Source organism: Argiope bruennichi, chromosome X1 (assembly GCF_947563725.1).
Source record: "Argiope bruennichi chromosome X1, qqArgBrue1.1, whole genome shotgun sequence".
In the NCBI taxonomy this organism is placed as follows: domain Eukaryota; kingdom Metazoa; phylum Arthropoda; class Arachnida; order Araneae; family Araneidae; genus Argiope; species Argiope bruennichi.
The window spans coordinates 66,272,112-66,286,668 of NC_079162.1; the positions used below are offsets into that span (position 1 = coordinate 66,272,112).

Sequence of the window (14,557 nt, forward strand, 5' to 3'; positions counted from 1 at the left end):
TGACATGGTTCTTTTTTTATTCTTTAAAGTAGAATGTATGTGTTTTTTGAAGTATGCAAGATTTGTGAAATAGTAATTTCATGATTTTGTTTTTAATTACTATCATAATTTTTTTTGAGGGGGGGGGGGGAATTTGTGAAGGTTTTAAAGTTGTATGCTTTAATTATATGTATGTGTAGTATAAAATGACGTTGTGCTATAGAGTCTTCAATCATGATAAAAACCACAAATCACTTTATTTTATCAGGAATAAAGATTAATCTTAAATGTAGTTTTACATATCATCAGCGAGTTTATAACCGTTAGAAAAAAATGTGACAAAGCCTCGCTGGTAAGGATATCAATTCAAAAAAAAAAAAAAAAAAAATAGCAATAAACAAATAAAATATGCAGTTTTTAACAGATCAGATAGAATATCTTGCTTCTGAAGTAAACCCTCCAATAGCAGCGGAATTTCCGTAGTTCCTATAGAAATTAGTTGAAAACAAAAATATACGGATATATAGTGGAAAATAGGAAAACCCCTTAACCTGAATCTTCTCTCAAAACAGTGAAGGTATTGAAAGTATTTTCAGCAGAGTTCGGGAAAAAAATTAAGAAATTTGTTTCAAATGTAGGTTTTTGCTACCAGTAGTATCAGAGAGGGAATGGTTTGAGATTGAAGAGGAATGAAAGGGTGCCAAATTTAAAAGCCTTCTTATTGAAAAATATTGATAATACAACACAGAATTATCACATACTATTGTAGAAATAAATATATTAAAAAATTTCAGTAGCTTTTTAAACAATGAATTTTTGACTCACATTTGCAATTTTCTTTTTATACGAAAGGGAACACTGCCTGCCTGGAATGCATGTTTAAATATGTTTAGGTGCATCTCTATTGGTAATAATATGGTATAAAAACTAAACATTCCCAAATAGTCAAGAAGTTTGAGGCTCCGATTCCTTACCTTCATTCCTACACATCTAGAGAGTTTGGGGTAAAATTCAAGCAGAAAATATTTTATGTATTTGTATAAATATGGTAATTTCTTAGAGGAAGAGAGCAAAGCTCAAAATCATCCTAATTTTATTTTAATGTGACAATAACATAAGCAGAAAAAAAATTATGTCATTTAAATTACATTTTATAATTGCTTTACGTTTGGTTCATTTAGATTAAGATAATGTTTGAAACTGCATAATTATTATTAATGTTTTCACTGAAATTATATAAAAAGTTTTTTTTCATCGTTTGTAAAACAATTTGATTAAATTTTCAAGTTGGAACTAAATGTGTGTGGGGGGGGATGTAATGATAAAGGAGAATATGTATAGGATCTCCAAATGCTTGACAGTTTGACCTACTGTATCCAAATTCAATACAAATATGTATTATTTAGAGGGTGAAAATGTATTTCTCAAAGCGATTTTCTTAAAATTTTATTTAAATAAATATTAAGTGACATTTTTTCATAATAGCTTCCATAAATATCATTGCCCAAAAAGAAATTTTATAATACCTTAATTGAGTATTCTTACCTGTAACTTCTAATATAATTGAAAAGATAGTTTGAAAGTTAGCAAATGGCATCTATAAGTGAGATTTTTATTGTCAGAGAGATTTCATTTTGAAATTTATTATTTAGATGTATCATGCAAGCATTATAAGGAATTCAAAAAGTGATATTGTTTTCTATCTTCAAAAAGTAATAATTTGTTAAACATTCAATATTTTAAAGTGGATACTGCACATGCGATAATAACATACAAAAACAGAATATGTAAATTTTAGGCATTTGATACTATCTGCCTTTAATAAAAGGTATCATACATGCCACAGAAACAGAATATATTTTAAATGAATCAAAATATGGCACAGAAAAGAAAATACATGAAATAACCCACAAAAAAAATCATTCTGCTCAGCAAGAATTTATGTACAATATTTGGGCATTTAAAGAAATGGGAATATAGTAATCTAATCTAATAAATAATATAGAATGTTTGAGTGGGTACTGCACATGCGATAATAACATACAAAAACAGAATATGTAAGTGTTAGACATTTGATATTATCTGCATCTGCCTTTAATAAAAGGTATCATACATCTCATGGAAACAGAATATATTTTAAAAGAATTGGAGCTCGGCTCAGAAAAGTAAATACATGAAATATCTCACAAAACAAATTTTCTGCCCGGCAAGAATTTATATACAATATTTGGGCTTTAAAAGAAATGGGAATATAGTACTTTTATCTAATCTAATTATCTATTTAAAAGTGAATGGGTCCAGTGCATGCGATAATAACGTACAAATACAGAATACGTAAGTTTTCAACATTTGAAACTAGGTGTATCTCATGGAAACAGAATATATTTTAAAAGAATCAGTTTGACTCAGAAAAGTAAATACATGAAATATCCCACAAAACAAGCTTTCCACTCAGCAAGAATTTATGTATAATATTTGAGCTTTAAAAAAAATGGGCATATAGTATTTTTTTTTTATCTAATCTAATAATCTATTTAAAAGTAATATTGAATATTTGAGTGGATACTGCACATACAATAATAATATACAAAAACAGAATATGCAAGTTTTAGACATTTGATACTATGTGCATCTGCCTTTAATAAAAGCTATTATACATGCCATAGAAACACAATATATTTTAAAAGATCAAAGCTTGGCTCAGAAAAGTAAATACATGAAATATCACACAAAACATGCTTTCTGCTCAGCAAGAATTTATGTACAATATCTGAGCTTTAAAAGAAATGGGAATGTAATACTTTTATCTAATCTAATAATCTATTTAAAAGTAATACTGAATGTTTGAGTGGGTACTGCACATGCGATAATAACATACAAAAACCGAATATGTAAATTTTAGGCATTTGATACTATCTGCCTTTAATAAAAGGTATCATACATGCCACAGAAACAGAATATATTTAAAAAAATCAAAGTTTGGCACAGAAAAGAAAATACATGAAATAACCCACAAAAAAATCATTCTGCTCAGCAAGAATTTATGTACAATATTTGGGCATTTTAAGAAATGGGAATATAGTACTTTTATCTAATCTAATAAATAATATAGAATGTTAAGAGTGGGTACTGCACATGCGATAACATAAAAATACAGAATATGCAAGTTTCAGACATTTGATACTATATGTATCTACCTTTAATAAAAGGTATCATGCATGCCATAGAAACAGAATATATTTAAAAAAAAAATCAAAACTTGGCTCAGAAAAGTAAATACACAAAATATCCCACAAAGCAGCTGAGCTTTCTGCTCAGCAAGAATTTATGCACAATATTTTAAATTTAAAAGAAAAGAGTATATAGTACTTTTATCTAATCTAATAATATATTTAAAAGTAATATTGAATGTTTGTGTGGTACTGCACATGCGATAATAACATACAAATACAGAATATGCAAGTTTCAGACATTTGATACTATGTGCATCTACCTTTAATAAAAGGTATCATACATGACATAGAAACAGAATATATTTTAAAAGAATCAAAGCTTGACTCAGAAAAGTAAAAACATGAAATATCCCACAAAACAAGCTTTCTGCTCAGCAAGAATTTATATACAATATTTGAGCTTTAAAAGAATTGGGAATATAAAACTTTTAAAACAAGTTATAGTCATTAACATGTAAAATGTCCTTACCACTTACCTGTATTCAAAAATTTCTTAAGTGAAATCCAAAAGCAACTTCTGAAATAAAAATAATCTATAACATTTAGTTCAATTAACATCAAAGGTTAAAATTATAATAAAAAATATCAAGTCAATTTAACTGTTATTAATTAATGATACTGTGACATTCTGATGTACAGTGGATTAAAACACTGGCTGATATAACTGAATCTTCCCATTTGCAAAGTGTAATGTTAGTATGTACGATTTTTCAAGCCAATATAACTTCTGATGATGTATTATAAATCTCAGTAATTAATATTGAGTAACTGAATGAGTGTTATAAATGCAATTATAAAAAAAAAAAAAGTAGAATGCATGTAATCCTACTATATTCAAAAAGTTTCTGTATCTTTTGAGAATATAATCCAAATGTAATTAAGACATCTCCAGCACAACAAGAAAATAGTAAAATGTAAGTAGTTAGTAGTCAGAAGCAGTTCCATTGAATTCAAATAGCAACAGCAATCTTACAATTCCATATAGTCAATATTTACCGTTGCAAGAAAAACCAATTCATGGGCATTCAATCATGATAAAATTCTGTTTCACAAGGAAGTCCAGTTTCTTAAAATTATAATGGAAACAGGGAGATGAACTCCTAAATTGTAAATTTTTCCAGATCTTTGTTGATGCAGGTGTCTGGAGTTTTTCCAATCCCATATATTTTAGAAACAGCTAATTGAAGATGAAGCTCTAAAAAGAGTGCCCACCATGATTTTGAATACGAGTTCAAGAATTTACAGTCCAATTAATTATTTTTCTTTTCAGTGCAGAGTTTTTTAACTCCAGTAGATGTTTCATCTTTCGGGTTTTCCTCACCAGCAGCATTTGCACAGACGTCATCAAAGAATACACAAAACCATTTCCGTTTATGGGTTCTCTCTTCGACTCCCATTCCTTTGTGAGTTTTTGTCATGCATTTCAAAATATTCTTCTTTAGTCTCTGCCTATCTTCTTTGGATAGCATGGCTTCTCGAAGAAGCACTTCAACCATATGCCATCTGACTGTGAAGATGGAATTGCACAAAAGTTTAAAAACATGTTGACCAAAGATAAGTCTTACTCTGTCAGCAGCATCTATATTTCTGAAAATTACTTCAATAGTTTCAATATCTTGCATACTGAAAAATTCCGGAAAGAAATAACCAAATAGACATTCTTTATCTACAAACTCTTTTCTGAAACTGCGAGGACTCTGCCTAAAAAATTGCTGAAACAGTAGGGGATTATAGACATGTGTTGTTCTAATGACTTTATACATGTAAGTTAGCAAACATGCATACATTCTTTCAGGAAGAAAGGTCCAGATAACATCAGCGACTTCCAAGAAAAAATCATTCGATGGCCAATCAAGAAAGCATGCTAAAATGGGGGAAGGAAAATTTTTTAATGCCTGCATCTGTTGCTCATGACTCATCAAAGACAACAAGTAACATAAGACATCAGAGAGATTCTGCTTTGGAAAGTCCGGAAGCTTTTTGCCTGATCTACACCGTTCATTTAAAACAGAATAGATAGTAAATAATAAAGATGAATCTCGTTCTCTGGTAGAGAGTTTTTGAAAAAAAAATTTAGCCGCTGATTTATTGCCTTTCACTGCTGAAACTTTGAATGCATACTGATGAAAGGATAACTCCCCCGGTAATCGCGTCTGAAAGATACAATTGAATTTATATTCTTCTCCTTTCAAAACGTAAGCCCAATAATATTTCAACTGCATGTCTACAGAAGAATAAAATTCTTCTTTCAGAAGCTTTTTGTACTCTTCGGAGACTTCTTCCCAGAGAAGTGGAATATAATCTTCCAAGCAATGTAAACATGCTAATTCATAGCGTTTTGTGACATCAAACATTTTAAGATCAATAAGTTTTTCTGCTGTTTTCTTATAATCTATAGTGCCCTTACTTGTCCAGTGTAAATGTTTTAAATAATCGGAACTAATATCTTCAGGTACACCATGAAAATTTTTTTCATGGTACATTCGCCAACTTAATATTTCAGCACCAATGGGCATGACTAAAGAGATCATCCGATTCTTAAATAATGGCGGCACCATTTCTAAAATTCTTTGTTTAATCTTATCCCCAACAATAATCACATTGTCTCGGAATAGCCAATATGAATTTAATGTATTGTTCCACAGATTGACAACAACACTCCTAAGAGCAATTTCTTCCAGTGGCACTGAAATCTCTCGAAATAGTCGTTTCTCCATTATAATATAAAAAAGACTAACAAACGTAAATGCACTTTAGAACAATTGCATTGATGAATATATGCCAACTTTTATGCGTTATCCTAATGTAAAGCTTTTGATTTGACGTATTATTAATCTGAAACTCATTTGAAAAAATCTGATATATATGTTCCTGTCTTTCAATATGCTTATTTATTTTTTTTTTAATTCAAAAGACAAAATTCTGATATATATGTTCCTGTCTTTCAATATGCTTATTTTTTTTTAATTCAAAAGACAATGTCAACATATTAATACAGTTTGATTTAACGACAGTCAATTCATTCTGGAATGTTCGCTCAGATTTTATCTTCTGCATGGAACAGCATCCAACACTTTACCTGCAAAGAAACAAAAAATACTTTTAAAGATTTTTTTGAAATAAAACTTCATATTACATTTAAAATGCAGTAGAATCATATTATAAGAGCAGTTGTACTCCTTATAATACTTTCTCTCTATGAATTAAGTGAATATTTACATTACCAATATTAAAAGAAGTAAACAATTATGATTTTATTTGGCAGATAAATATCTTCTAAATTTTATTATTGTTTTATATTTAATATTTTATCACCAATTTCATCAGATAACATACAGAGCTTTTAAAAGATGTTAACAAATTGATTATTTTGTATTGATTTACATATCATACCTGTATAAGCAGCTCTTAAATAATAAATATTAAGTGGAAATACCAAATTAAGTGTGGGTATCTTCAAAAATTGGTTTCAATAATTCATGTAAAAGAGAAAAAAAAATTAATTAATTTTAAATAAAATAGTAAAAAAACCCTACAGTTTTCTTTTCTTTTAACACAATCTATTATAATACAAAGTTTGCTAAGGATACTGAACTGCAAGAAGTTAGTCAACCCATTCACATTCAACAAAATATACAGACAAAAATTATCTTAAAGTTCATTAGGAAACACAGTGAAGAAACTATAAGAATATTCAAAATTTAAATAATACTTGGACACAAGTTAGAGTAAGTACAGCAAATCAAATAAAATTACAAAATTAAATTATTTTGCAAATAATGGGGGAAAATCTTTGCCTTCTCCCTGTAAGTTTCCCACCTAAAAATTCAAGATTGATTCCATAAAGCATAACTTTTGTATTGAATTCCAACATAAAAACTTAGCATGAAACAATAATGCTACAAACTAGCACAACAGATAAGAGGTTAAAATGAACGATTCATTCACATGGCTGTATAGTGGCTGCACATTCATATTGTAGTACTTCAATATTCATATTCATACACTAATTCTGTAAGGCATATTTTTACTTTTGTATATTTCAAATATAAAGAGAAAGTATTACGATTGTTAAGAAAATTTTTTTTAACTCGTTGCTGAATATTTTAAGTTAATCACATAGATATTTTATCTGCCAAATAAACTTTAAATCATATAAATCGCATTAAACAGAATAAGTACATTTTTATTATCATTGTAATCAGATGATGTATAATTAACAGTCTAATTTTGATCAATCAATTATCAGCTGAAAGGTGATTCTTCAAATTCTGATGCAAGTAAAAAAATTAATATCATTTTGAAATTTTAAATGGAGTTTACAGTATGAGAAAGCTTTTTTAAAAATTTAATTACCTGTGAAGCTTTTATTGGTAATAAATAATAGCAAATTGAATTTCTAACAGGATTTTTGCTCTATTTTGACATGTGAGCTGCATGCCTATTAATACTGCACATCTTGATTATATTCATAACCCAAAAACAATAATACATAAATTGTCACAACACAGCATCAAAATTACCTTAAATAGTAAATTGTATTTTTTTTCTCCCACAATTTTTCTCTCTATGATAAATATGTCTTTCCCAGAATGATAGCATTAAATCTGCAATGAGCTCACATCTCATCTCACTTAAATTATTTTACAAATACAGTTCCACATATTTTTGTAGAAAATGATGATCACAATGAAAAGTTCATTCAGTCCTTAATTTATAGTTTAATCATTATAACTGATTAGATAATCCCTCAAGCTTGCTTTTCCAAGTATATGATTTTTTTTATACATCATTAAGTTTTTTGGAAAACTCAAACATTTTTAACAAAAAGCTGAAATAAACCACATTATATAAACTTAACTATATATACCAAATATTATTACTAAAGAGAAGAATGAATACCTTAAATAAAAATAGAATATGCTTTTTTACTAAAATAATTGACCATAAAAAAATTCATAAATTCAATTCAATGTAATAAAAAAAAAATTCTTCACAGTGCCGGGGGATTTTATGTACTGGGGCCCCAACGTGATCAAGAACTAAAATAGTATTCTGAACAATAATAGCACAATGGAAAGAAGAGAGAAGAAATTTAATTGGAAAAATCAACAGTTTGGAAATATATGAAGTTTACAAATATAATAAAGTCTATTGTAAGTTTGCAACATATTGTAAGCAGATTTAGGGTCATTTACCTCACCTACTAAGTTACATTGCCTATAGTATTTTGAAAATTCATACTATAACATGTTTAATATTGTTAGGTCTAATCATGCCCATGGCAAGGAAATAATCCTCTGAGTGTCAAAAAAGACAAAAAAGTTATTTCAAGAGATCACAAGTAGATGTTTTCTTTCTATGAAGTAATTGTGGCAAAAAAATGGCTTCGACTTCAGAAGTTACAATTCAAGCTTCAATCGGACAAGAAAGTTCCGAACCAACTACACAATCTTGTAATGGAAATTTAGAAACTATGAAATTTGTAGAAGAATTGTATGTTTATACAAGTGTGATTGAATCAGAAAATAATGACAATAACAAATATGATCAAGTGAATATAAGTCATCCAGGTTTATGGTCAAGTATTACAATTGATAAGTTTAGAATGTTATGTTAAAACCAGACCTGTACAACACAAAGGTGGTTTTGTGAAGAATGCTGAATATAGATCATTTTTCTCTATGTACTACTTTCAGGAAAATGCCAAATGATTAAACCCAGTTTAGCATCTGGTTAATATTTCAAAAAACACAAAAGTCGATATTTTGTTTTTGTTGTATGTACTATTTACCAAAAGAAAAGGAAATAAAAAATCTACACGATTTATAGGTGGCTATAAATATTGAAGATAGCTGTCAAATATAATTCAAGATCATAAGCATTTTGTTTGTTACTTTAATTCATTTATTGCTTGGTAATAATTACTAAAATGACTAAATTTATGTTCAACTATTAATAAAACAAATCAAGTTACTATAAATAAAGAAATGGAATGATTTAAATTATTTGTTCAAAAAATTTTAAACATGATTCTATTTTTAGAATGTAATAATCTTCCACTTCGAGGAACCCATGTAATAATAGGAACCCCTAACAATGGAATTTTTTTAAGTTTAATCAAATTATTAATTAAATACAACTCTGTGCTAATGGATCATATAAACAGAATAAAAATTTGAAAAATAGAATTGTATGTCATTTAACACAGATTAGTTCTACATTAGTGAAGTTTTTAACTAACTAAATTAAAGACAATACTATAGTATCCAAATGGATTGCAGTCCTAATATTTTACATAAGGAACAAATTTTAGTCATTATTAGGTATGCAAAATTTCACTTCGAAGAAACTATAAATGAGTCATTTATAGGGGGTTGTTGAAGTAACTGGAGAAGAACTAGCAAACTCTTGAAAACATTAAGTGTGCTTGATTTAAATATTATGAATTGTAGAGGACAAGCATATAACAACAGTTACTCTAAACCCACATGCAATTTATGTACCTTGCCTATCACATTCTTTTAATATACTAATTTGCGATTTGTGATATTAATTTGAATATATTATATATATTCAACAATATAAATAGTATTTTTTTTGAGGGAGGGAGGGAGGGATATTACAACATTTACATTGATCATTTTCTGCATCAACAAAGCAATGGGAAATTCTGCAAAAACATTCAAACATTACTTTTAAACCATAATGCAACACTTGTTGGAAGTCAAAATAGATTCGGTTAAAGAAATGTATATATAGTTTGAAAAAAATTGTAATGCCCTAGAAGAAATTATTGATGAAAATACCGATAATACAACATTTTCTGAAGCTACAAGCCCTGTTGGATTCAGTACAAGAAATGCCATTTATTTTATGTTTAATAGCATGGTTTGTAATACTGTCCAAAATTAACACTATCAGTAGAATATTTTGACCACAAACAATTGTTTCTGATTGACTGGATTTAATTTAGTCGATAAACTTAAAACTGAAATTCAATTTTTAAGATCAAAATTAAACACGTTTTTAGACAAAGCAAAAGTGATACCACATAATTTGAAAAAGATAACATTTGAAATAGCAGATAAAGTTATAGAAAACCTGGTAGAAGAATTTAGATGCTATTTTTTATAAATTGTAAATAATGTTGTTATTATACAGGTAGGGGATAGATTTAAAAATATTTCAAATTAATTCACCCCTTTTCTACATTAATTACTTCAATCATTAATTTAGTAATACATAAAATAAAAAATTTTCAAAAACTTTGTTAAAAATTTTTTTTAACAAAGATGTAGATGAAAATCTAATGCAGGAATTTAGTTTACAAACTGGTTTTATTTCGAATAAAAGGAATCTAAATAACGCACAATACATACTAAATAATAATTATAATGAATTATTCCTAAATGTATTAACCGTCTTATAACTTTTCTTGCCGTTGCTATAAATAGTGCTGAACGCACTTTCAGCAATATAAAATTAATAAATCATTGTCTTCGGTGAAGCAAATGTGTAGAACGTTTAAATGCATCAAAAACGAAAGTGAAAAAAAAAATCGTAATTTTTTTGAAGTAATTGCTAACAAAAACAAAATCGCGCATTAAATAAACATAAAACAGTAATACATGTTCGTGCTTTAAATTTTTTTTTTTACAAAAAATTTAGGACCCCAAATGGCTGCCTTGTACCCAAGCTCCTTTATGGGAAAGGCCGGCTAATTTTCTTCAGGAATAAAATAAAGCATATATCGATTAAATGATGCATAATTGTTCTATGATGTATAATTGATATAAATGCTTATTTACTAACCTCAAAGTGACGTTCAATAATATCTCCAAAATTGACTTGAAAATGGTAACATACACCAGCTATAATCGGTAAGCAACAAAAAAAGGCTCTTGTCATTTCAATACCGGATGGTTGCAGTTAATAACATCAAAGGATATCGAGTAGATTTCAAAATATTTTGTTAATATATTGCTTCTTGACCTTTTATTTTTTGCTTACTGATTTTAGCCCTTTGCTTTTAGCTTAAAGCTTTTTAAACTTTTAACTAAATCATCATCATTATAAAAAAAAAGAAGATCGGTTGGAATATTAGGAACAACAATGCAAAAGACTTGAGTTTGATTTCAGAAATAAAATATATATTTTTTAATTTACTAAATATTCTTAATTCTTATTTAATTAGAAGTAGAAAAATTATACGGAAAAAATTCATGTCATTTATTTTATTATTACTAATATTATTTTGTATTTTCAAATTATATAAAATCATTTTTATAGTATAATATTTTAGGTTGTTAAAATAGAGGAACTTCATAATTTTGAATTATTTAAAGTAATGATTCACACTGACAAAGTGTATACATATTTTGTTTGGTAACTATTTCAACCGATCTTTCTTGAAGAGCACGAATACGAACAGACAAACAAAGACGAGCACACCCCTCATCTTATATGTGATTTGGCGCTCTGTAGATTCCTCCCACAAATAGTTGTGGCCGGCGACGAGACCTATTGATCACATGCAGAGAGTTTCCCATTTCACAAACAGTCAGGTCCGAGCAGCTCTCCCGATCCTATTGCTTTAAGCAATGCGCGGTTTGTCTCATTGTACGAAAACAAGATTTCTCCACAGAAAAAATGTTTATTTGTTTTTTTAAACAAGTGTCTGCAGATATTCAATGCTTCAAACAAATTTCATATGTGATATTTTTAACTGGATATAAACGCCATAATTACTAAATTTCCACGATTGAAACGGTTTGATATTCGAATAATTAAATTTTCTGTGCCTAGTTAGCATGAGAATCCCTGTGCTCTGAATGATTGTCCAATTTTTTAAGTTTAGTTAAGTTATATTAACGTCCCGTTGTAAAGCAACACCAGGGCTATCCAATTTTTTAAAAACAGATTTATGGCTTATTTTCAAGCTCTGAAAATAAAAGGAATATTTTTAATAAATTGCCAATGATAAATTTCTCTTCATGGATTTTTAAAAAACATCTTGGAAACGATGCACAGAATTTCATCCAATTGTAAATATTTTTTTAAAAAAATATCTAACAGAAAATCTAAATGCTGGCATTACGTATATATCAATACTTTTGTTTACATATCATCAATATTATTGTTGGCAATGTGGTGAAAAAAAAATGCTTCGTTTGTTAAAATTTCGTGGATTTTAGAATTTAACGGGAAATGAATTATAATGTTTGCATTTAAAATATTTATTTATTCTTTTTACTATAAGCTGATTTTCTTTAAAATATTTTAATTGAAATGAAGTTAAATAAATAACCTATTAAAATAAAGTTTTTTCTGCTCCCCCCTCTCCCTCTTCTACAAAGTGTTCTAGAGGTATATAAAAAAGAACTGAAATCATTAGACTCAAAAATATAATCTCATAAATTTGCAAAAAAGTCAGTTCAAGCAAATAACAGCAATGTTTACCGAGTCTCAATCAATCTAAAACTAAAGATTAAAAAAAAAAAAAAAAAATGGAATTGAAATTTCTGAAAGTAAAGGAAGATAAATTGCTAAAAAAGAGTTGTAACCGGCCTTTCGATTGTTAGTCATGTATATTCTAGATTGTATTGTCTACACAGTATTTTTATTGCGATTTTATTTTTTCAGAGAAAGTTTTAATAAAAGAAACGCCCATAAACTATATTAATAAAATCATAAATTCCATTAATTATAAAATATTGATTATCAAAACTAAAATACCTTCAAATTAACATTCTTATATATAAAAATAAATTCTGCATTTTTTAAAAATGTCTGTTGTAAAATTTTTAGCCATGTTTCATAGAAAACGTTTAATAAATCGGTGTCTTACAGGATATAGATAAATAAGAGACAAAATTTTTTCCCTTCAGTGGTTTTACCATGAGATTTTTATCTTTGACATGTGTAGACTTGGGAAAGGGAAATATAGATATCTTTAAAAGAATGTCGTAAACATTAAGGATTTTTATCCCTTCACTCGGAGCGTGAGAACCTGCTGCATTCAGCAGTTTTACAGAGCATATGTTGAATTAATTAAATAAAAAAGTGGGAATTGGATCAGAAATTAAGAGATCATTTTAAAATGAAGTGAATATGGGCTAATTTAAAATAAAAATTAGGAAATTGATCAAGATTCAATACAGATTTTAAAATATCATTATACAGAGTGGGCAAAAAGTCCGTAAAAACTTTAAAAATTCTTAAAACCCGAAAAAATAACCAAACTAATAATAATAATAAAAGTTTGTAGATTTAGAACTGATTGGTCGCTGGATATTTTTTTAAGATAAAAAAAAAATTTTAAAAAAGAGCCGGCGGATGGATCTTTTATGAACGACTTAGTTGGAAATATGCAAATGAGACAGACGATTATAAATTCTTACGCTCTTGATTCAGAACCAGTTTTCCGTTGCATGTCATGTAAATGAACGGGATGCTGAGTGAGAAAGATAAAGTTTTGTTGGTCATGGTGTTTTACATGAACCAGCAATCAGCGACTGCTTCACTGTGTAAATTCCGACTTCAGAAAAATGTGAAGACTGAAAAAGGGTTTTAATAGTAGCAGGCCTCAAAAAGCTTCACCAATGAAGTTGAGTGATTTGAGGAAACTGGAGGATCGTGTAAGGTCAGGACGACCAAGTCTAAGGCAGACACGTTCGTCGCTCGTTGTAGCCGAAATGGAAACATTAGCGTCATAATCAGCTGCAGGGACTAGTAGTACACGGGAAGGTGGTAGAAGCTAAGTTTCTATTGCGTTCTCGGTCTCTAGATCACAACAGCAAACTTTTGGTTATAGGGAATTTTAAAATCCCAGGTGAAGTGATCCCATCCATCCAGTCTTTCTCAATTAAAAAATGTAATGCGCCAAGAGCTGTCTTGTATACAGCCGGACATGCTGCACCCTGCCGTTGCTGGATTTGTGACGAGCCTGCAATGTGTAATCACCTGTGGTGGTGGGCATATGGAACACATATTGCTATAATAAAAAGTTTGGTACCATTATTTTTGTTATTTGCGTGTCTTTTCTTTCACATATATAAGAAACGCCACCTATCGGCTTTTTTTAATTATTTTTTTCTTATATAGTGAAGTTACATACATCTGCAATACTATAAAAATTACATCAGTTAATCAGCAAATCAGGACTGAAATAAAATACATCCAAGAAAGAAAGAAAAAAAAAAAAAAAAAAAAAACTAAGAATGAAATTGATCTAAACATTAGGAAATTGCTGACAATTTAAAGAATTCTATTTCAATTTTTCATGAATATGAATTTTCCAAATTCAAAGATGAAAATTATGGAAATGTTTAAAAGGAGAATAT

At 28.5% G+C, this 14,557-nt stretch overlaps 1 protein-coding gene across 1 annotated transcript; it reads right to left on the minus strand.

Moving 5' to 3' along the window:
• Nucleotides 1–211: 211 nt before the first annotated feature.
• LOC129958709 (uncharacterized) lies at nt 212–11,143 on the minus strand. Its single transcript, XM_056071359.1, has 2 exons — nt 11,028–11,143; nt 212–6,291 (listed from the first exon to the last, which is right to left on the minus strand). The coding sequence occupies exon 2, from the start codon at nt 5,927–5,929 to the stop codon at nt 4,463–4,465; it is 1,467 nt and encodes a 488-aa protein (XP_055927334.1). The 5' UTR covers nt 5,930–6,291; nt 11,028–11,143; the 3' UTR covers nt 212–4,462.
• Nucleotides 11,144–14,557: the final 3,414 nt, after the last annotated feature.